Source organism: Taudactylus pleione, unplaced genomic scaffold (assembly GCF_031769625.1).
Source record: "Taudactylus pleione unplaced genomic scaffold, aTauple2 ptg000292l, whole genome shotgun sequence".
NCBI lineage: Eukaryota > Metazoa > Chordata > Amphibia > Anura > Myobatrachidae > Taudactylus > Taudactylus pleione.
This window is the reverse complement of record NW_028284694.1, coordinates 2,919,439-2,943,966: the sequence shown is the minus strand read 5'-3', so window position 1 is coordinate 2,943,966 and position 24,528 is coordinate 2,919,439. Positions and strand designations below refer to the sequence as shown.

General features: G+C 44.6%; 1 protein-coding gene across 1 annotated transcript in view; it reads left to right on the top strand.

Moving 5' to 3' along the window:
• The window catches only part of LOXL4 (lysyl oxidase like 4), a 112,682-nt gene extending 106,059 nt beyond the window's left edge, over positions 1–6,623 (top strand). The window contains exon 16 of the mRNA XM_088482755.1: positions 2,110–6,623. Coding sequence (XP_088338881.1) covers positions 2,110–2,180 — 71 coding nt within the window. The 3' untranslated portion in view covers positions 2,181–6,623. The remainder of the gene's footprint in view (positions 1–2,109) is intronic.
• The last annotated feature ends 17,905 nt before the right edge of the window (positions 6,624–24,528 follow it).

The window sequence follows — 24,528 nt, the reverse complement described above, 5'->3', positions numbered from 1 at the left end:
TTAGCAGAAAAAGAATGTGCACAGTAAGGGGTGTGAAAGATAATACCCCCTCACACGGCTTATTATATTTACCTAATGTTACGTGAGAAAATAGGCTGGAAATATATCAATTCGCATTCTCACAAATTTGTTGCCAATAGCGCTGCAATTATAATTTTGGGTAACTCCAAATGAAGTAGTGATGTCATAGCGAAGACTTAAGGTAGACTTCATTTTCAGCAGTATATAGAAAAACTGCTTATTTAGCAAAGTCATGTAACGCACTTTGTTAAATTGTGCCAAAAGCAGAGAGGCTCATGCTCACACTTTACGGTTACAAACAAAAAAAATGGCAGCTGCTCAATCAATCTGGTAGTACTTTTCAGGTGCATGAGAGGGAGGGGTCATACCAAGTAGAAAAGGGAGGGGGGTTTAACCCCCTATTGTTTCTCAGTACACTGAATTATACTAGTAACAATATATGAACACTATATGGCAGGGGTTCTCAAACTCGGTCCTCAGGACCCCACACAGGTCACGTTTTCCAGGTCACCCAGCAGGTGCATTCATTACTCACTGACACATTTTAAAAGATCCACAGGTGGAGCTAATTATTTCACTTGTGATTCTGTCAGGAGACCTGGAAAACATGCACTGTTTGGGGTCCTGAGGACCGAGTTTGAGAACCTGTGCTATATGGTAATAAAACTTCAGAGATATTGGTTGCATGCATTTGCAAATACATGGGAAGCTGCTAGGCCACGTCACGGCTTCTCCGTCACTAGCAGTCCCTAATACTAAGGGGATCACGTCCGGGGCGCAGAGCACCCCAAAAAACATCCAGCCCAGGACCCCCCAGGGCATCACACGAAAATGGAAAAAGAGTGACAGTGCAGTGTAAAGTATAGATGTGTGCGAGTAGTTAATAAGTGTTGAAAAAGAAATTAAAATATATGTAATATATGAGTACCCAGAAACCCCCCCTGCCCGCCGATCAGTAAGTGTAGTGTGGACCGTAGTGAGTGTGGTCCGCACTACATAGTAACAAGCACACCACTGCCAGCACTGAGTAGTACGCTCATACTACCCGTCGGCGGTGTGTTTGTTTTAGGAGCCAATGAGAGTCAGACAGACTCTCAATGGCTGCTGCGCCCACTGCCGGAGCCGGCCTGGAGCTCACTCTCTGGCTCCCGCAGTGGGTGATAGGAGAGACGTCATGACGTCTCTCCCATAGTGCAGAGTGTGCTGGGAAGAGCGGACAGCGGCAGGTGCGTGGATTTAGGTAAGTGTTTTTGTTTATTTTCCGTGTCCTACATATGTAAGGGGCACTGCTTAGGGGGGACTACTACTAGAAGCAAATATATAAGGGGCACTGCATAGGGGGGACCACTACTGGGACTGGGAGCACTATATAATGGGCACTAGTGGGGGCACTGCATAGGGGGGACCACTACTGGGGGCACTGCATAGGGGGGACTACTACTGGGGGCACTGCATAAGGGTGGGGTCACTGCATAGGGGGGACTACTTTTGGGGCACTGCATAGGGGGGACCACTACTGGAGGCACTGTATAAGGGACACTGCATAGGGGGGACCACTACTTAGGGCACTAGTGGGGGCACTGCATAGGGGGGGGGCCACTACTGGGGGTACTGCATAGGGGGGGACTACTACTGGGGGCACTACATAGGGGGGACTACTACTGGGGGCACTATTAGCAGATGGGAAATGTTTAGTGGATACAGTAGGTGTTGAACAGGTCTTAGTAGTGTTAGGTCTAGTACATTATATTCAAGCAGTCTACTTTGCATGTGCCACATATCAGAAGCACATTCAACCCAAAAATGTTGGGAACTGACAATAAGTTTTCTATTTTGCTTTTAGTCTATAACAGCCATGTTCCTACAGAAGATTGTAAGCTCTAATGCGAAGGGCCCTCTTATCTCATGTCATTTTGCTACCCTCACTTATGACTGCATGTGCAGCAGTGGTTATACGGCTTCTATGTTTTATCCTATGTTCTGCCATGTCTTGTATTGTTAGTCTTTTGCCTTTTTATTCTTGTTTTGTTTGCACAATTATACACACACTGTTAAACCTCACTGACACAGTATATTGTCCTCCATCAGGTGATGCTTACAGCGCAGACCTAGAAGAAGAATTTGAGAACCAGCAAAGACTCTCCAACAACCTTGTGTAGACCTATTGTATTTCTGAGGCATCAGAAATGACTTTCACAGCAGACAATGCCTTCTCTGGCGGTCTACACGTAGAGGAGGTTAAAATTTGAAGAAACTGGCGGGTCAACTCACTCAGGTCCTCAAACTTTCCTATTGAAGATATAACGTACAGTACAAGCATGGTTTCATTTACTTCTACAAATATATACTGTTCCCCCTACAACCTGCCCTGTCCGATGGCGATCGGTAAACGACACAACCAAAACTGTGATCCCATATCAAGATGAAAGCAAAGCTACATCAATGGAGCAGTACCGGTTAACGTCAATGGCTACAGAAGGCTACTGCCTGCGATATTTATCTGTCCTTTTTGGGGGATCAAGTAGTGAACATATCACAGTCACATATCACTGTACTTACACCCCACCCAAAAGAAAAAACAAAATCTAGGAACTAGATTTACTAAGCGGCTTTTGCAAGACGACAATTCTCTGCGGTTTTTACGCCAACATTTAAACAAGATATAATATTTAATGCAGAACACACCTGGTTAGTAAATGCAACTCTAGGGGGTATATTTACTAAAGTGCGGGTTTATAGAAGTGGAGATGTTGCCCACGGTCAATATTTCACCTCCTACATTGTCCAGGAAGGTGACATTTATGACTCACTAGTGGTGAATATCATCTGGAGATGTAACCGATTTTTTTGTTTTTACTATTTTTTGAGAATACGGTCCTTTGTATGGCACGCTGTAAACTGTGCACAGAGATCAAACCTTTATATCCAATTTCCAACAAGAATAATATTGCACCATTCAATACACACAGTATTTTTGGTGATATGAGTTGAAGGCCAATAACTATTTTCCAGTTTGCCATAAGGGATATATTAAAAAAAAAAGTTGACATCATTTGAATACATGTCCATGTACATGTACACTCGTCATTACGCATAGAAGTTGTTCTTTCAACACTTTTTTATATGCATCACTGTCACAGGCTTTAAAGCTTCCCCGGTTTCAGGCCATTGCTGTCATCCACAACAATGTTGTCATGTTGTTTTACATACAGAAAATATGGAAGGTCGATAAGCCAATGAAACATATTCCTATTTGACAAGTCTATTATTTAATGGAACAGATTTGGAAACACAGTAGATGGAGAAAATGGGCAAAAAAACCAAACAACGCACCTATGTTAATATTTAGGCTGGGTCCGCAGGTCCTTATAATGCGCTGTTTGCCCAATCTGCTGGGTCCTTGAAGTCTCCAATAGTTCCCATCTTGCTCTACTGTATTATATACTCCTTACGTGGGTCAAACACAGATAGCTTTGGGTGACATGCAAATGTACTGGGAAGTACACAGAACAGGGGTATCAGCGGAGGGTCCACGGTGTGGATTGAGAATTACCATGGGAGTCCAACCCAGCATTTAGCAATAGCGTGTGTTAATGTTATGTAATTAATGAATAGCTCTGTTGTTAAAGCAGGGAATGAAGTCTAGGTCAGCCCGCGAGGAGCAGCATCTACAGCTCTTCCCATCTGAATAAATTACGGACAAATAGTGTTGAAGGCTCAAGACACCAGGTGAAACGAGCAAACGGTACCTCGCACCTCGTATGGCTCTGTAAAGTTTATTTTACTGTGTTATTCCGATTTGCTCACTTACTGATCTCTGCTGCTTATAACCCGATTGCAAGCTTCTGATCTTGTTTCTGGTGGTGGAAATTGAAAGGACAAGTTGAATATATATTTCAGCTTTAGCCAAATGATACAAAAAATGTAAATATTTAACTGCAGGATCTGAAGATAACGAGGCACCATTTCTAAGAACATACCAGCGGTAGGAGATAATTATTTCTACAACAAATGTCAGGCAGCGACCTTCTCACAGAGGTCTCTGTTCCCAACATATACAACATTCACACATGTAAAGTCAAGAAAATTCATTAAGAAACTTTGTACAATGTGCACTTTAACTGATGGTAAAGAAAGAACTTTTGTTTTACGAATAAAATTGAAAAAAAGAAAAGCAGAAGGCTCAATTATCAAACACACAAAACTGTCCAACAAAGAGAAGCAGCAGAGCATTATAGCGTTACCCTCCTGCCCTTCAAAGGGGATGTAGTTAAATTGCCGGCCGCTGAAATACCGAAACCAACGCTGATATTCCGAAGGAGATCAGGATACCAGCGTCGGCATCTCGAACGCCGGACCCCCCGAATGTCTGGATCCCGGTAAGGATCACAGTTTCCCTGGGGATGGGGGGTTAGGTTTAGGCACCCCCGGGGGGAGATTAGGTTTAGGCACTCCCCGAGGAGGGTTATGCTACGGAAAGGGGGGTTAGCCACCACCGGGGAGAGGTTAGGGTTAGACACTAGGGGGGAGGTTAGGCACCAAAGAGGAAGGGATAGAGTTAGGGGGGGCATAGGTGTAGGGATAGTATACTTACCACCCCTGTCGGGATCTTCAGCGTTGGCCTTCCAGTGTCAGGATTTGAACCGCCAGTCGCCGGTATTTCATGCCCATTCCCTTCAAAGAGTTTGGGGGCAGCTCCATTCAGTCCCCAGGCTCCATGGTTGTTTAATTTTCCTAGGTGAAAACCGAGGCTGTGAGATATATTTTGGAGGGAACTGTGAGCTAAAGGTCCAATGAGAATCCACAATCACAGACATTGTGGCATCCCATTGGTCCTCCCACTCACATCCACATTCTAAAGGCATTTTTACGTCATCCCAAATATCCCCCACTTTAAGTGGTAGCTAAAACTTGTACTGAACGGGTGCTTGCTGGAAATTTTCCGTTACGCCTATAAATCACTGTACGTGACTTGATTTGAAAAATGGCAAAATACTACTATGATAAAGACGGACAACACTTACTTATATAAGCGGCAGCATACTCAGCAGGACTTTACAATTGGGAACAAACATCGTAATAAAAACAAGACTGGCTATTAATAGATAAAGAGATTAGAGGGTCCTATTTCACTGTAGGGCACAAGAAGATTAAACCGCTTGACCTGAGGAGCCTAAGGTCCAGAGACCCACTAGACTTGGTGCCCTGGAACCTGGTACTTACTGTAAGCCTTTCAGCAGCATTTACAGCGCAAAATGGGGAAATCAAACTGCTCATGTGTTACTAGCCTAAGACAAGACACAGAGGCCAGAGAACAGTCTGTCTTGCAAATTAGGAAAATGTAGCAATGCTCTAAAACATCAAAGAAATTAAATGTTCAGTGTTTCCTGAACAATTTGATTAGTAAAGTTTTCCCATTTGGGAAAAATGGGTTAATGTGAATCCTTTCTTGTCGTTCATCAGTTCTGTTGATTCTTGGTACCTCTTTCCTTGAATTCATCGTTGTCCAGACTCGTTGAAAACCATTGAATGTTCAGTTGTATTCCAATGTAGGAAGGGGGAAGCCTCATACGCAAAGGACGCTTCTTTTTGAGATAAAAAAAACTCTGGCAAAAATGGGTCAAATCGAGAAGTCCAGTCAAATATGTTTGTAGTTTACAATCACACACCTCCCAGTTGGCGATTGTTACAGTACATATATGTGTTAACTTTTATGATCCCTTAGTGTTGAAACCAAAGACTTTAACCAGTCTTTCAACAATCCTAAAGGCTACCTGGCTACGGTGCTGCACTTAAACTTCTACTACAGGCAAACGAGGAGGAACCAGAGCTCTGACAAGGATCAACTGGAATCTCTCATTTAAGTCACTTATAAACTAATACATGAACATCTGTCTACTGAAAGCAAGCAGAAAAGCTCATAGTATTTTGCAAATCTGATTGTAAGCAGAGCAGTTCCGTTGTGCCTCCTTCCACGATAAAACGTGATAAAGTAACAAATCAATGAAAAAAAAATAAAATGATTTATTACTATACCCAAACATATTCCATCATTTTCTTTAAAGACAGATATTGTTTTTTATATTGTTAGAATAGTGGTTAAAATATTTTTATGGGCAACATATAGCCAACATGGGCACAACAGGGTAAATCATTCTTCCACCATTCCTTTCCATAGTTACTTTAATGCAATTGACGCACTCAGATAATTACCCCAAAATGCACATTGCTTGTTCTGACAGGGATTCGTGTATACTTGCTATACAGCTACTGGTCCAGGAACAAAGGTCCCATGCATTTCAGTGGGCCCAAATCCCTGAGTTTAACACGAACTCATCCTGCATTTTATAACTGAAAGTTTTCCAGCTACGTATAGTATTTTGAAATGTAATCGTACTGTACAGGAGTTTTTTTGTTTCTTGCTGTGTTATACCTCATGTATTCAGTACATTATTGTTTAACTAACGCAAAATACTGTATGTACCACCTACAGGACTGATTCACTTTGCAGAGATCATGAAACTTTTGGATTTTACATTTTATTATATGGACGTGTTTTTGATGGAGTATGTGTCACAAGCTGGAACAAACTGTTAAACACAATAAACCACTGTGGTCAATTGCAAATTGCCTTCTGTGTTTTTCTTTTAAGTTTTAGGTATATTTATACTTTTCGCAATTTTACAGTAATTTTTTTACCTGTTTTTGAAAACATAAAAGGGGGGTTGACTATAGTCCTTAAGGTGCAGACACGTAAAGATTTTCTGTCCAACCATCCAACTAGTTGATTGGTTGGAATGAAAATCTGGTAAGGTATGAAAGCAAATGACAATCAGCAATTTGCTCCCAAATGCTGGAAAATGGACAAAAACTGTCGATTGAACAAATTGTTTAGATCAAACATTTAACAAACTTGTCTGACGACCATTTTCATCTGTTTTCTGGCATTTAGGAGCAAATTGCTGATCGTCAGTTACTCCCATACGTTACCAGATTTTCATTCCAACCAATCAACTAGTTAGTTGGTTGGACAGATAATCTTTACGTGTGTATGCAGCTATAATGCTGTCGCATCTGCGATCCCATAGGCAGCAGATGTGAGAAAATATGCACGTCACAGCCGCCAGAAGATGTATCGAGACGCCAGCATCTCCTTACAACGATGCAGCACTGGTCACAGATCACTCGATGTTAGAAGTCCTGAGTAACTCCATGGTTGCGCAGAATAGCCGAGGGAATTAAGACGCCAGAGTCAGGTTTCCTGTGTACAGCATCGATGGTACAGGATGGGACACCCCCCAAAATGGACGCGACACGTCTGCGTTTGTAGCCGACACTCCCCGTCACCATCTCCAAACGCTGCCTGTCATTCACACTGCGAATAAATACTCCCTGCGAGCAACTACGGCAATGTACCTTGAGGCATTCGCAGTTGGCCAATACTTGCTCAGCTACAAAAACATTGCAGAGAGTACAATCAGGCCTAATAGCTAAATTTTAAAAAATAAACTAAACTCACATAGCTGGATGTTTCCTTTAAGTTGTTCAATAGAACCAGCTGTATTATACTAACTATGCCTTATGGCTACAGGTGATTTCACCAGCGTAGAGAGAACTGACACAAAATATCTGACAAATAAAACAAGACGGGAGAGTGACTGGGCAAACAGTATAAATATGTTGTTGGGCACAAAGCCGGCTTTCTGGCCATAGGCTGCAGCAGGGACTTGTTGCTTTGGGCAGAGTGTCAGTTATGATTTAGTTACTGGGAGGATTATAGGGTAAAGCACATTCATTAACTGGCAGAAAATTCCACAGTAAAAGGGAATGCAAAGTACCACAAGGCAAACAGAAAGCCAACATTTCTGATTTCTTCACATATTTAAGATTAACTTCATTCCTGAAATAGTCTCACACTTCTAGAGCCCAACACAGCACAGAAGGCTTCTCACAGAGACGGTTACACCTTCAGATTCAGAAATTCACCTTTGCTTACGGCTACTTGCACCTTCTGAAGTGTAGCCAGGGTTCAGCAGACTATAAAGAAGTGCAAATATTATTACATGGCCCATCCCAGTCCCTTCTTATACCTGGAAATTATTCCGCAGGAACATTTTGTTTCCAAAATATCCTGGTATACATTTCATTAAGGTGCAACGAGGGAAACAACGCTAACACAGACACTTTCTCCCTCTTCCTAAAAAATAAATATTACGTTAAGTTTTCAAGATACATTTCAAAAGGTATTAAAATAATAAGTGGAACGACTGGTCTATTTACCCAATACAAGGCAATTAAATACACGTTGGTGTTTTTAGGACTAAGGGGTGTATTTACTAAAATGAGAGGTTTTAGAAGTGGAGATGTCGCCCATAGCAATCAAATTCTACTTAACATTTAACTAGCACATTCTAGAAGATAATAGCTAGAATCTGATTGATTGCTATAGGCTATTATCAGAATGTTGCGACCCACCACCTGTGATCTGGACCCTGCCTCAACCAAGCTTCTCATAGGGTGTATAGACATTATTGGCCCTGTAATTGCAAAAATAGTTCAATGCTCTTTGCAAACAGCCATTTTTCCAGAACCACTAAAGGAAGCAATTGTTAGACCACTTCTTAAGAAACCTAATTTAGACCCCGACTGCATGACCAACTATAGACCAGTATCAAACCTTCCTTTTCTAGGAAAGGTCATTGAGAAAGTGGTGGCAATGCAACTGGAAACCCAACTGTCTACCCAGTGGCAGGCTGGGCCGGGGGGTAGGGTGCCATGTGCCCCTCGGGCCGCAGCGCCATGCGGGCTGCGGGCCGTCTGTGTCACTGTGACACAGGCTCACCGCACGTGTAGCGCTGACCAGACGGAGTTCGGTCAGCGCTACACAGTGACACACAGCCGCTCGCTCCGGCAGCTGTGTCTTTGTTTCAGCAGCTGATGAGATTCTGCTGCTGCTCCCACTGCGGATGGAGCTTCAGCTCCAGGCCAATGATAAAAAAAGGCCCACAGAGTCCACTGGAGTTTTATAATGAAGTCAGGATTTTTTTTCCTGTCACAGCCAGCGCTGGTGCTTCAGTCCTAAGCCCCGCCCATTCCGACCCCATCACCACACCCCCTGCCCATCCGGAGAACTTCTCCCATATTACATGGGGCCCGACAAGGTCTTTGGGGACACGCCACCGGACAGTGGCATTTGGTAATTTCACCAAGCTCGTCCCGCAGTTATAGTGCTGCCTCCCCGTGGGAGGGACCTGGCACACATATGTATCCATCCCTCTCCCTCCCCGCCCCTTGCATGACTCTTCCTTCTCCTCCCTGTTACTTCCTTCATAGCTCCGCCTCCAATTTGCCCCGCCCAGTGTTGTAATAACCCTGGTGCCCGGTGGCGGGGAGCGTGCAACCATGCAGTCCAGGTCGAGTACTAGAGGCTACGCACTATTGTGGAGGAGAAAAAAAGAGGGCAAGTACCCAAATTGCTGAGGGACGGGTCTGCTCTACTGCTGCTGCACCTGCATGGAAGGGGATCCCCTGGGGCATGAGATCTGGCTGCCAGTCTGGGCACAATCTTACTTCAGGGTAGCTTGACAAAAGTTCCACCAGACAGCAAATTGCTAATGGTGAGCAACAATGTTCCAAGTATTTGGTTTTATTTTGATGTCACATAGTGTCATTCTGATTATGTAATACTGCATTGCAATGATATGTTGTGCCATTACAATGTTTATTTAGTATATTGATGGGGCTTTATGTTGGAGTAATGATACTGGGTTATAGGTCTAAGTGGCTTTATGATATGGTGGACAGTGTTCTGATGTTCTGAGCATTCAGCTGTATGCGATAGTCAGTTTACTTTGATGCGCATTGTATTTCTAATTATCCAGTACAGAGCAAGAATAAAGTGCTAATGCAGCCCCAGTGTGTGTCTCAGCCCCATTCCCCAGCCCCAGTGTGTGTCAGCCTCATTCCCCCTACCCCTAGTGTTTGTCTCAGCTCCAGTGTCTCTTAGCCTCATTCACCCAGCCCTTGTGTGTCTCAGCGTCATCCTCCAACCCATCATCCCAGCTGTGTCATCAGCTCCAACCTCCCCCCGTCGATGTGTCATCAGCTCCAACCTCCCCCCGTCCCTATGTCGTCAGCTCCAACCTCCCCCCGTCCCTGTGTCATCAGCTCCAACCTCCCCCCGTCTCTGTGTCGTCAGCTCCAACCTCCCCCCGTCCCTGTGTCGTTGCTCCAACCTCCCCCCGTCCCTGTGTCGTCAGCTCCAACCTCCCCCCGTCCCTGTGTCATCAGCTCCAACCTCCCCCCGTCCCTATGTCGTCAGCTCGAACCTCCTCCTGTCCCTATGTCATCCGCTCGAACCTCCCCCCGTCCCTGTGTCGTCAGCTCCAACCTCCCCCGTCCATGTGTCGTCAGCTCCAACCTCCCCGCCAGCCCTGTATCATCAGCCCTAACGACCTCCCCAGCCCTGTGTCATATGCTCCAACCTCCTCCCCAGCCCTGTGTCATATGCTCCAACCTCCTCCCCAGCCCTGTGTCATCAGCTGTAACCTCCTCCCCAGCCCTGTGCCATCAGCTGTAACCTCCCTTTCCCCCATCCTTGTGTCCTCAGCTCCGACCTGCCCCAACCAGCCCTGTGTTGTCAGCTCCAGCCCCCCAGTGCAGCCACAGCAACCATCGCCAACACTTACCTGCTGCTACTGACAGGCTCCGCAAAGGCTTGTGGGAGAAGCTGCTGCAGTTGGGCTTGGGCAGCAGCTCCCCTGCCAGCCATTTTTTTAAATCATTAGCATTTGCGCATGCGCAGAAGCTGTAGAGCTGCCCAATTGGAGCTGAGCTCTGATCGCGGCAGCAGGCATGGGTGAGTGGAGGGCGGCCGCCGGCCACTGTAGGAACTGGCCCAGTGTCACGGCGTCTCATTCCACCCCTGGATGTGTATATAATTTTATGTATTAGCTATACCTTCCATGGTGCAAGCCACTCTCCCAGGGCAGGCAACACCTGCACAGCCCTGGTCATGCACCCCACATCACTAGTGACATCCCTGTGGAACTTGCCAACCCCCTTGCGGTGGCACACAATAGGCCCTTCAGAAATTTCAGCTCCAGGCCCATGTGTACCTTAATCTGGCACTGGGTAATGGGAGAGACGACATGACATCTCTCCCATAATGCAAAGCGGCCCAGGAGGACGGACGGAGGAGCTGATAGCAGCGGCGGGACCAGGAGCGGGGCTTCAGGTAAGTGTTTTTTTGTTTTTTTTATTACATGTCTCTCTACTGCGGGGGGGCTACTACTGGGTGCACTACAAGGGGATTACTACGGGGGGCACTACAAGGGGGTGGCTACTACTGGGGGCACTACAAGGGGGGGAACTACTATTGGGGGTATTACAAGGGGGGACTACTACTGGGGGCACTACAAGATGGAGATCACTACTGGGGGCACTGCAAGGGGGGACTGCTACTGGGGGCACAAGGGGGAACTACAAGGGGGGACTACTAGGGGCACTACAAGGGGGGGACTACTACTGGGGGCACTAAAAGGGGGGGACTATTAGGGGCACTACAAGGGGGGGGACTACTACTGGGGGCACTAAAAGGGGGGGACGACTACTACACTAAAAGGGGGGAACTATATAAGCGGCTTACTACTGGGGGCTCAAGGGGCACTGCACAGGGGGGACCACTACTGGGGGCACTACTGGTGGCCTGCATAAGAGGGTCCTCTCCTGGGAAACAGGGGGCACTGCATATGGGCACCACTACAGGGGGCTGCCCCATATCTATATTTTTACTTTACATTAATTCCATATGGAGCCGCCTCCACCCTGGAACACTTGAGGGGGGGGGGGCACCTGAGCACGAAGTCTCCGGGCACCCTGGCTACACGCTACTCCTCTGCCAGGGCCACCTGGATGCAGTCCAGTAACTATAGCAACAGACGGGAAGTGACGTTCCGCATCAAAATGTCCAAGCAGAGAGAAGCCGTGTCTTGGTCACGTTGGTAACAAAAAGGGAGTTATCACGTGTGTTCCACACGGCTTCTGATAGGCCTGACACCACAAGTGGTCATGGGACATGTAGTTGGATTGTGCATAGGACCCAGCCATGTCAGCGCAGCTACGATTGGTAGAACTATGTTTAAAAGTACAAATTGAACAGAGGGGGAATACTTTACACTTGAACAACACCTTGAAAAAGACCCTAGGGAGGGGTCGAAACGCGTTGGTGAAGAGACGGGGAACCCAACCAGATGACAGTAATTGTGGTGTGTGGCAGACAGAGACCTTGTATCTGGCTTGTTGCCTGGGAGATAGGCTGGATATATTCCACACACTAGCTGCCATTGCATGCGCACTTATAGTATCCCTGAATTCTCTTTGAAACATTTTACAACTAGATATTGACCTAAAATCATTTCTCTCTAACCAACCAAAGATCATACACAGCAGAGCAAGAAATATCAAGTAAGAAGTAGTGAGAAGTCACCTGCCACCTGAAAACCCACAACTGAACAGAAAAAAGGACACTATTATGGTCTTCGATGTAACGGCTGCAAAAATTCTGGAAACACAACAACAAAACCCATACAGATAAGTCAAATAAAACTGGAAAAACATACCAGATTAAGGAACAAATCACCTGCGAAATGGAACAGGTTATCTACCTGCTAGAGTGCCCCTGTGGGTTACAGTACATTGAGAAACAATAAGGAAGATAAAAACGAGAATATCAGAACACATCTACAATATCAAGAGAGGACTAAATACCCATACTGTATCAAAGCATTTCCTAGAGGTCCATAACAAAAACCCTTCAAACCTAAAATTTACAGCAATACAGAAGGTGGAAAAAAAATGGAGAGGAGGTGACGTAACAGTAGACCTGAGAAAGAACGAAACTAATCGGATCTTCGAACTACAAACTTTGCAACCAACTGGACTTAATATTGATACATAATTAAATGTCTTCCTATAAACAAATACATAAAACATTTCTACCTTAAGTCCATTTGTTTTATTTATTGTTTCACAAGCTCCTTGTTTTTTGCCTTATATTTTATGCTTATTTTATATTTGTATATATATATATTTTTTTTATATTCTGCCAGCTGGAGTACCCGGCGTTGCCCGGGATTTTAAGAATGTTTGCTTACACATCATCCTCCAACAAACCTCTCCTTAGGCAGGCCTCACGAAAAGTGTGACAAACTTCCCCATCCACAGTCCTAAGGTCTTTGAAGGAAGTAGGACCTGTAACGGTGTAAAGCAAACTTCGGAGATAGAAGCATTCAAAATGTGTCGGATGTACAGTGTAAACACGGCCAAGAGCTTCTGTTGCTCTGATACCAGGATGACTGTGTACTTCCTGGTTGCTGGATCACACTATGAATTGCACAGCAACTATTTCCAGTTCCTTGTGCAGCTGTTTCTGGCATTCAGGGTCTCCACGGTGTATAAGATTCATCCAATCGGTTTTACCCTTCAGGGGCTGACAAAGGAATGAACCAGAAGTAGCCTTTGTGCATTCCATAGTGCGGTCCAGCAACCAAAGAGGTAGACAAAAAAGTTTGGTCGCCTCTGTTGATGCCATCTAGTTGTGTAAGCTCATGCATGAGCAAGTATAAAAATTTGTGCTGCAGAGCTGCGTTTTTGCATCCCAGTATAGTTGCCATCTTTATGGGCCCGATTCTAAATCAGATGGATCTCTCCTCATGGATGCAGATAGCAATTTTTACCATATTCAGACTCATAATAAGCCTAGCTTCAGTGGCGTAACTATAAATTTTGCTCCCCCCTGCCAAAAAGTTTCTGATGCCCCCATGGCATTTTGGTAAAATGAATACAGGCCTATTGGTATGCAATTTGGCTCCCAGTGCATAAGTTAAAAATGTGCCCCCATCCCCATAGAGTTTACAGTATTTGTCATTTCTCCTCGTTATAGTAATGCCTCTTACACATTATGCCACACACTGTAATGCCCCTTACACATTATGCCATACACTGTAATGCCTATTACCCCCACAAAGGGTTGCTGCTAGATCATATGTGGAGAAAGGACCTCTGTGACACTGCAGTCACGTGACCTCTGCAGGAGGGTCAGATTGCTCCTGTTACCATCCACGTGGGCATAGAGAGTGAGCCAGCGAGGGGACAGTTTTGGACCCCCCTTATCATCCTTGCCCATCCCCATTTGATGACAGGTCACGTGGGTGTGACATCACTGGTCCCTTGGTGCTGTGTAGTCTAGACCTAACCATTACCAAAGTGCCACTTACATATTTGCCCCACAGTAAGGCTTCTAAATACTTTTAAATGACCTGCCCATTGTCAGGGGTCTCATGCTCGTTGTCAAGGGTCTCATGCTTGTTGTCAGGGGTTTCACGCTCGTTGCCAGGGTTCCTATGCTCGTTGCCAGGGGATTCATGCTTGTTGTCAGGGGTTCCATACTCGTTGCCAGGGGTTTCAAGCTCTTTGTCAGGGGTCTCATGCTCGTTGCCAGGGGTTCTATGCTCGTTGCCAGGGATTTTACAGAAGTTGCAGCTTTCTGCATCTTCTCACAGCAGCGCCAGCATTCCCCGCGCTATGCGCTTGACGAACAGACGCTAGAAGTCCAGTAGGACCTCTAGCATCTGTCTCCTCCTAGGTGGCAATCATTTTTGCAGCAGATTCCAATACGTCCCCAAACCACCGCAGGGTCTGCGGGCGCAGGAGTTACGCCACTGCCTGGCTTAATATCAGTAGTGGTTATAAATTCTAACAGCATTTAAAAAGGTACTGTAAACTCCACGCGAGAGCCATAGTAAATGATGTTCAGAGACTTAACATTTCAACATTTTATTATTGACTTTGCAGATAGAAGAATGGAACCAAATCTGCATCTAACAATAAACCAAACAGGACAATGCTTTTATTCTTATTTGGTGTTTTAGGTGTAGAATCATGAGAGATCTTGGCTTGTAAACTGTGATTTGTAAATAGTAGAGATAGAAAAGAAAAAATAGTAGATAAGCTAAATCCTTTTCTAATTCCATACCTGACCTGTAGAGGACGAATGCTATGCAAAAATTGTAGTTTTAATTAAAAATGAATAGTAATTCATTCTGATTTAAAATAAATTTAGTTGCCTCCGCCGTGTTTTAATACGCTCGTATGTAAAATGTCACGATCTTGGCTTTTAAACTGTTGTTTTGTATAGAAAGACAGAAGGACAAATTTTTGCTTTTATATAGTAGATAGATATTTCCCCTTTTTTATAAAATGTTTTATATATTTTTTTAAAATTTTTATTTCCCTCTTGGTAAGTGGCACCTGTTTCTCAATTTCTATTAATTTTGAATAACCAAAAGGATTTTTATACTAATAAAGTAAAAAAAAATCCCCTTAATGGCCACCAAAAATGTGGTTACCGCTCTTTTATACAACTTCCGGTGACATCCATTTTTTAAACTTGATTCAATAAAGTATTCTCTAAATAAAAGGGAAGTCTCCCTACTGCAAAAGTCATCCTTAAAAAAGTGCCTGGAGAGCACGTAACGCGTTGGAGACTTGGAGGGCGCTGAAGCACATAGCTACTGCATTCTATCCATCACCCGTCTTCCGGAGTGAAGTCATCAATCGTAGCCCGCCAGAGGGCAGCCGTACCATGAGAGCAGAACGGCAGGAGCCATGCTGAACCATCTCTAAACTCCTCCACATCCACCAGGAGGACAGGGACAAGGTAAGCTAGAGTCAGCACAGCCCTCGGGACTATGGCCCTGATTCAGAGCCGGACGCTCTGACAGAGCACTCGCTCTGAATCAAGGCCGTCCCTCCTTCATTTTGGAGCGGCCTCCTGGCCACTCGCATAGCTGTGGGTGACCACCCACAGCTATAGCGAGCGGCCAAAATGATGGTCAAGACCATCGCGACCATTGGGCTTGCAATGAGACCCTGCGGTAGGGTCTCGCTGCCGCAAGCCCAGGAGTGCTTTTGGCTCTATCAGAGCCAAAAGCACTCCCACTGACATCACTTGTGATGTCAGTGGGGCCGGACCCAGACGGTAGGCGTTCCCATGGGAACACCTCCGTCTGGGCAGCCATGCCCCCCAGAGGGGGCATGCTGTCAATCACCATCGACAGCATGCCCCCTTTGGTGCGAGACCCTTAACGACGGCTTGGCCGTCGTTATTCGGGTCTTACACATGAGCACGAAGGAGCCGCCTCCGTCGTGTGCATGCGCACTTAGGCACCATCGACCCACTTGCGAGCGCTCAGTGCTCGCGAGCGGGTCTGAATCAGGCCCTATGATCACAAACGGTCCCCACCACATATTTACAAAGAGCTATAAGCATTGCTGCTAACAACCATCTTTTTCACAGTTGCCACTCCTATTGAATTTTATTTGCATTATATAAACAAAAGGGTTACTGTTATTTTAATTTAATTAATTTTATTCATATATATTTTTTACCCTCATTTAGTTTTATATTTATTTTTATCATATCTTTTCTCTACCTATTTATTAACTAAAGTGAGCTGCTGCATCTACAAACAGAGCGCAACAGATCCTGTGTATCTTTTAAATTCAAAAAATATACTGGTAGGTGAATTCTCTCCCAATTAAAGAAAAATAAAATAATTATTCAGAGTGTGTAGTGTGTGCAGAAATCTCCTAATTAGTGCTGTAGACAGCAGTCCTCATTATTGTCAATGGGGACAACAGTTTGATCCTAGGAGTAGGTTTACCACTTAGGATCCACCTCCTGCAGTCTCTGTTTTGATCTCAGTTCTAATACTGTGCTCATGTGCTGTGTTAGATCCCCCCCGGAAGAGTCTTTCACAAATGTGAAACTATTTTTTTTTTGCAAATATTTAAAAAAAATAAAATAAATTATATATATATATATATATATATATATTATAAATTTATTTTTTTATTAAATCATTTTGTATAAGTTGAAATAGATGTTCTTCACCTAATTCACTCGTAAAATAAACCCGACAATTTCTGAGTGGGTTTTTAGAAAAAAAATAAATTGTCAATTAAGTAGTTACTTGTGCACAGGTGAGTTTCTCTATGCTGCTGGATCAGTAATTACCCCACTTGCTTCCACAGGCAGAAATACTTAAGAAATGACCTGTTGGGAGAACATGAGGGTAGATAATATGTATTGGATGACAGATCACAATAAAGCAATTGTTTAGCAAAGTGAGACTGTACTTACCTTCCTATCTGCCTTCTCTTTCTCATTATACTGACTTTTAAGTTAGAGAAAAAGGTATTTTTAAGAGTGGAACGGAAAAGCAATTAAAATGTTTTTATTTTAACACACCGTCAACAAAGCTAGTCCTAACTTGATATGATGATATCAGGGGAGAGCACAGTTTAGCTTTATTTACTAGATAATGAGTAAAGTTTAGTGAAAGATTTTAAATTTGGAACAGAGATGTGGAGAGCAAGGTAAAAGTCTGTAAAATGTAAATTAATTTTTGTTTTTAGCAAGGCATTTAATGCAGAAACATAATAGTACCTGTACTTCTCTGTCTCTGACTAGCAAACAAATAAGGCAGGGTCTCCCATCAAATGAAGATTTATGTTACCAAAAAGTAAGAAAATAAAGCGTGGAACAACTTCATCCACGTTAAATATGGACTCCCAAATGATCGAATCGGACAAACTCCAAATTTTCTTGTATCACGGCGCCCTAGAGTATCAGCGTTTTGTCATGGCAGCGCTAGGCCAAAAGTTTCTTATTGAGAAAATCAGCAATAATTAAATTATGTAAACTATGTTTAACGCTTATCCTTAGGTGCAGTTATGGGGTGGTGGGCAGGGTTGTGCTGGTGTTGTCCACATATTTTATGATTGGCAGCCCACAGTACTGATTTTGCCTATCAAATTGACCCTTAATAATTTGATTTGGTCCTGAACCACCAGCCCATGGCACCCCGACAAGTGCCCAGGCTCCCAGTTTGGGGATCACTGGGTTAAGCAGTTGGAAAGATATCCAGTGGTTTTGGGTCTACACCCAATAGTTGTAGCAAAATCAATGGAAACGTACCTAATTGACCGTCAAAATCACCGCCTGAAAAGGTAGCCGTAGGAATGTATGGATTGGGCAACAGATGGGCAAACATTGGGTAAGATAGACGGGCAAAGATGAGACAACCCTGTCATCTCTACAAAGAGAGGTAGATTAGTCTATCTCATTTGCATATAGATTTTTTTTTACGGCGGCGTTTAATCATGCAGATTATTAATAATATACTGAACATCTCCCTAATTCTTACCGCATGATCTTTTATTTAAAAAGAGCTGTTTTTTCGATGAACTAGTCCCTTAAGGCACCATTTTCTTTTAAGCAGAAAGTGAAGCTCATGGACTTACATTAATTATATTTGACTCACCTTGGGAGATAGAATTAACTTATACAAGTAGGCAATTTCACAAAGAATTCTTACCTTTTCAAAAGTTACAACTCATTACAATAAAACAACAGAGTAGCAGGTAAATTCAACGGTCAGGACAGTACTTGATTTAGGCTGCGAGAAGGAGGGGTTAGGTTAGGCTCACTTACCTGGAGGCATCAGCATTCTAACCTGGTCGGGATTCTGACCATCGGCATCCCATACTCAGTAATAAGAAGATATGAGCGCTTGGATTTTTAGAGGAAAGATATGGATAAAAATAAATATAAAACCGAATGAGGATAGAAAAAATATTTATGAATAAAAAATATTAAAATGAATTAAATTGGAATTTTAAAAAATAATTTTTTATGCACATATTCAATACGAGTGGCACATGTGAAAAAAAGAGGGTTTTTAGCAGCAATGCTTATAGCTTTTCGTAAATATGTGGTGGGGACCATTTGCGATCATAGGGCCTGATTCAGCAAGCAACGCAAAGGAGAGAACGCACGCACACGTCCGCTGCGAGAATATACTAATCAATGCATATGCATAGAGACCACATTTGCATAATAGTGGTACAGACCTAAACAAGATATTGTAGCCACAAGTGAAGCCATATTTAATATTATAAATCACATAAGAGTTCAATGACGTTGAACAAAAAGATAAACCCCTTAACTGTTTTGATTTCAATGCTTACTAAATGGTTGGTGTACGCCTTCTGTACATAAAAAGCATATTAGAAGTCATTGTAAATTTCGGCACACAAAAGCGCGAGGCTACAGCGTGGCTTCATACAGGTCAAGAAAATGCAAAGGGGCAGCCGCTGCGGAAACTCCTGCGAGTCCTACCTGATTTTTAAAGCGCCAATCATTTCAAAGCTTGGTTTTGCCTTTAAAATTATTGCTGCTTTAAAAATCTTGCTGGAGTTCCTATTACGTAAGCCCCAAAGTGGTTTTTTTTTTTTTTTTTAAGTTAGCGTTATAAGTTGTATGACCTCAGAATTCTCTTCTAACCACTCATACAGATATAGGGCCTAATTCTAGGCCGCACACAGCGCCATGAGAGGCTGGATCTAGCGAGTTTTAGCAAACCTAGCATGTGACATACGCAACTTTCAGCCGCTGCAAGCGATTCTGAATGATCGGAAGACCTACAGTATCGTCTAGTGTGTACCCAGCCTAAAGCTGTACGCACATCTAAAGATTATCTGTCTAACCAGTCAAGTAGTTGATTGGTTGGAATGAAAATCTGGTAAGGTATGAAAGCAAATGACATTCAGCAATTTGCTTCCAAACTCCGGAAAATGGACAAAAACTGTTTGAACAATTTTTAGATCAAACATTTAACAAACTTGTCTGAATGATCAGTTTTCTGGCATTTAGGAGCAAATTGCTGGTCATCATTTACTCCCATACGTTACCAGATTTTCATTCCAACCAATCAACTAGTTTGCTGGTTGGACAGATAATCTTTAGATGTGTGGCCAGCTTTAGAGTGTTCAACCACACCCTGACACGTAAGGTCAACATCACACTACCCTGGAGTCTCTCTCGTAGTCAATCCCCAACTCTCGTCTCTCATGGAGCACAGGCATGAAAACAGCTCAACTCGAAGGCATAGGCAAGAGGATATCAGTTATTTATTCAAACCATCAGCTCCAGCAAACCTCTCCACCCACGCCCCTAGGACACTGGTTCCCAAGCTCAGGGCCCGATTCTTTACGGATCGCAACTGCGTACGCAGTTGGCCAATTGTTGCGTACTGCGCATGCATCGCAGTGTGCGATGGCTACACTGCGATCACGCAGAGCACGGTAAGCCATCGCAGATTGATTGACAGGTAGTCAGCGTTTGGGTGTGGTGACGAGGGAGTGGTTGGAGAAACACAGGCGTGCCTGTCCGTTTGAACGCCATTGCATGGGCGTGCATAAACTAGCCACTGCGATGGCATACGCAGCTTGTGCACTCACTGCGTGTGACGAGGTTAGCAATTTCCGAGTAAGGTCTGACCTGTTGTAATTGTGCGTGAGGGGCTGTTGCTCGATGTTCCCGATATATACGCAGGACTGCAAGGTATTACGGATGTGAGATAGCGGTACTGGGCGTCTCTATGCTGGTATTGCGATAGCATTCATTAGCATATTTTCACAGCGGTACTGCTTGCGTAATCGCAGCTGCAATCTCAATAGCGATAAGTGGTGAATCAGGCCCTCAGACCTCAAGGCACTCTTAACAGTCCAGGCAGGGGTGTAGCTAGGGTTTCGCGCCCCCCCTGAAAAAGTAAGGCACTGGCATCCTTCCCATGTCATTCCAGGCTCCCCGTGACACTTCAGGCCCACCCTGTGTCCCTCTAGGCCCCCATGCATCTCTAGACCCCCTAGGGCATAACACTTGCCCACACATCACATGGGCGACACTCTCCCTAGCAATCAATTAGGTGTTATAGCGGCTTTTGAAAATGTTCCAGAATGGAATGTTCAGTGAATGTGGAACCCACTTAGTCAACAGAATTTATTCATAAAAGCAATGATCAAATACTTTAAGGGTAACCAGTGGCGTAACTTCGTCCCAGTTGCCCGGAGGCAAGATAAGTGTTGGTGCCCCCCCCCTGAAAAAAAAAACCTACAAAATGCTACTGGGAAAAAATATGAGTAGTGGGAAGCACTGCAGGGGGCAGGATGGGAGGAGTAGTGGGAAGCACTGCAGGGTGCAGGATTGGAGTAGTGGGAAGCACTGCAGGGGGCAGGATAGGAGGAGTAGTGGGAAGCAGTGGGAAGAGTAGTGGGAAGCACTGCAGGGGGCAGGATAGGAGGAGTAGTGGGAAGCATTGCAGGAGGCAGGATGGGAGGAGTAGTGGGAAGCACTGCAGGGGACAGGATAGGAGGAGTAGTGGGAAGCACTACAGGGGGCAGGATAGGAGTAGTGGGAAGCACTGCAGGGGACAGGATAGGAGGAGTAGTGGGAAGCACTGCAGGGGACAGGATAGGAGGAGTAGTGGGAAGCACTGCAGGGGGCAGGATAGGAGGAGTAGTGGGAAGCACTGCAGGGGACAGGATAGGAGGAGTAGTGGGAAGCACTGCAGGGGGCAGGATAGTAGTGGGAAGCATTGCAGGGGGCAGGATAGGAGTAGTGGGAAGCACTGCAGGGGGCAGGATAGGAGGAGTAGTGGGAAGCACTGCAGGGGACAGGATAGGAGGAGTAGTGGGAAGCACTGCAGGGGGCAGGACAGGAGGAGTAGTGGGAAGCACTGCAGGGGGCAGGAGTAGTAGTGAGAAGGGACTCACCGGGAAGAAGTCCTCTATGCAGATCCCGGGTCCTGGCCAGTGTTTCTCTTCCTGGGGAGAAGTGAGTGCAGGGCAGCAGCTGGGAGACTGCACTGACCACCGGGGACTGGCTGCTGACACCATGTGCCCTGTCTCCCGGGTCTCGGCCACTCACCACTCTCCACCAAAGTTCAGACTCAGTGCCACTGCCAGCCGCAGGTGCACTGTCGGAGGCTCCTCAGACAGAAGGGGCAAGCACAGGGTGAGGCCACGGGTGGTCACATGGTACGTGATGTCCGCGACCCGCCGAGACCACAGAGTGTAGTGGAGCCGGAGGAGGAGCGCCGCTGATGCTGATTGGCGCTCAGCGGCTGCTCTGGCTTTCTTTTTACAGTAGAAGTGAACAAAGCCGGCAGTACTATAGGTGTAGCGGAACGTCCGGGACCCTGGAGACAATGGAGCCAGATGCCCCCTTCAGGGCTGGAGCCCGACGGCAACTGACTCCATTGTCTCCGGGAGTTCCGCCACTGAGGGTAACACAAATTAAAGTAATAATATATTCTAACATAATGCATATTTGAATGATTTAATATGACAATTATGAAAACTCATACGCCCAGCTCAGACAGCAGAACGTTTTTCTAAAACCCAACATCTGTTACAACTAGTCAGACTTCTAATGCAAAGCTTGACTTTTTTTTTTGCATTAAATAATGATCAAAACTATAATATTTTTATTCAACAAATCTGTTTTCCCCTTTAACAATTGATGAGAGGATTTTTTGAAAGGTTTTTATAAAATGATTTAAAAAAAATCCAGTATAAAAAGGCGCTTTTGAACCAAAAACTTGTGATGTTGTACACGGGATTAGAATTTCAGAAAAGTAAAATAGACCTTCCGCGCAGTAGTGCAATAAGCGTAGAGTCTATGAGCCGCTGAACTGTGCAGGAATATTTCAACAATGGCATCACCGATATGTGCAGACAGATGGCGCAGTCGGACGCTGGATTGTGACAGATATCAACAAAGAGCGGAAAGTGACAGTGTGCCTCTACCCTAAGGGTCTTCTTTATTTAAAGAAGAAAAAAAAATACCAGCTGGACATGATCATTAGATACTCCCTGTGAGAGGGTTGCTAAAGCCTTCTTGAAGCCTACAATGGTATCGAAAGAAAACCAATTAAAAATGTACATGAACGCGTATATAGGGTCACCCCCGGCTGTTTCATTCTTCTAATACCGCTGGCAAAGCAAAGGTTCAGCATGGAAAGCTAATAGCCTTGTTTTTTCATGTTTTTTTTCCTGCAAATTCAACAACTTGGTGTACGGCAGAGGTCTTACATCAGCAATAGATCATTTTACAGACACCCAACAGGTGGTCACATCAGAAACGGTTACAGTGGTGACAATTGCATTGTAGGCATACTGCAACGAGTCAGATACAGGCGGAATGCGTCAGCTGTGATTACAGACGTATGGTGCGTACACACTGGGCGATAAAGTGGACGACTGAACGATAACGATATCGTTCAGTCGTCCACTTTATCGTCCACTTTTAACCCCAGAAAGATGAACGATGACGACGCGCGTTCCCGCGGGTCGTTCGTCATCATCGTTCATCTGGCTGACATGCAGGCCAACCTGACGATCTCGTCAGGTTGCTGCATGTTGGGGAATGGGGGAGAGAGCCCGGCGCTGAACGATATCGTTAATGATATCGTTCAGCGGCTGTGCTCAATGTCATAAACGACAATGAGCACAGCCTGCCGGGGACAACACTACACGATATCGCTCAGGGAGCATATCGTGTATTGTGTACCCACCAATTGAGCCTGATTTAGAGGTGGTCGCAGTAGTTTGCGCAGGTAAGCGATTATTACCGTGTATGCACAAAAAGTCCTCAAAACCCCAATGGCACATAGGTTCCCCTGAGTACACACTTAGACGCACTTTTGTATATGGGATTGCTGGCATTAGAACTGTTGGTGATCACCTACGTTCTAAGCCAGGATACTCCACATTGGACACTACTATCTTACCGGCAGTGTATAATCTACATGTTATAAAGTTGACCTAGTTTAAACTCCTGGTTTGCTCCTACGTTCTATTTAATAATTGTCCTCCTGAAATAAGGTAATGTCTGGAAAGTGTGCACACCCCACGTACTACGGCTCCATCTCTTTTTCCTGTGAATTTCCTAAACAAATGTATTATTTGGAGCTACATCATCCCGTTTACAGATACACAAGAGATTTTCGACAAAATAACAGCGCATAAATATGGGCGCCATTTTGCTGAAGTTCGATTGAGCCATGAAGGACAACGTGTGCAATTACCATTTCTAAGCCCATCTATATTCATTGCCATTTAGCTGCTAGAGGTCACAATGGTCCTTTATATACACAGTATTTCATGTCTTCTCATCCCAAGCAAAGGGAAATGTTCTGTTCTATGCTGGTCTCTGTTTTGAAGAAAGGTACATTGATCAAAGTACAATGGAAGTGGGCAATCACAGAAATAATACAGGGCAACACTTGTTTAGGACTGGCAATATACAAATGTAGGTCATTGGCAAATGCAGTTAACTTAATTACCTTGGCACCCACTTGTACACTCTTATATACCTGCATAGTCAAGAACATGAAGAAGTGTTGCCATGCTAACACTGAAGAAGACCACGTGCCATGGTGTCTCTGTTCGAGACCAACAGAATCAAATGTCTCCCACTGACTGTCAATGTTGGCATGGGATATAGGATACAAAAAAAAGGCTGAAAATGTTAGTAAATAAGACATCGAACACGAAGGACCAAGAAATTCTGTCAAGTGCCTCCAGTTCAAATTCAGCACA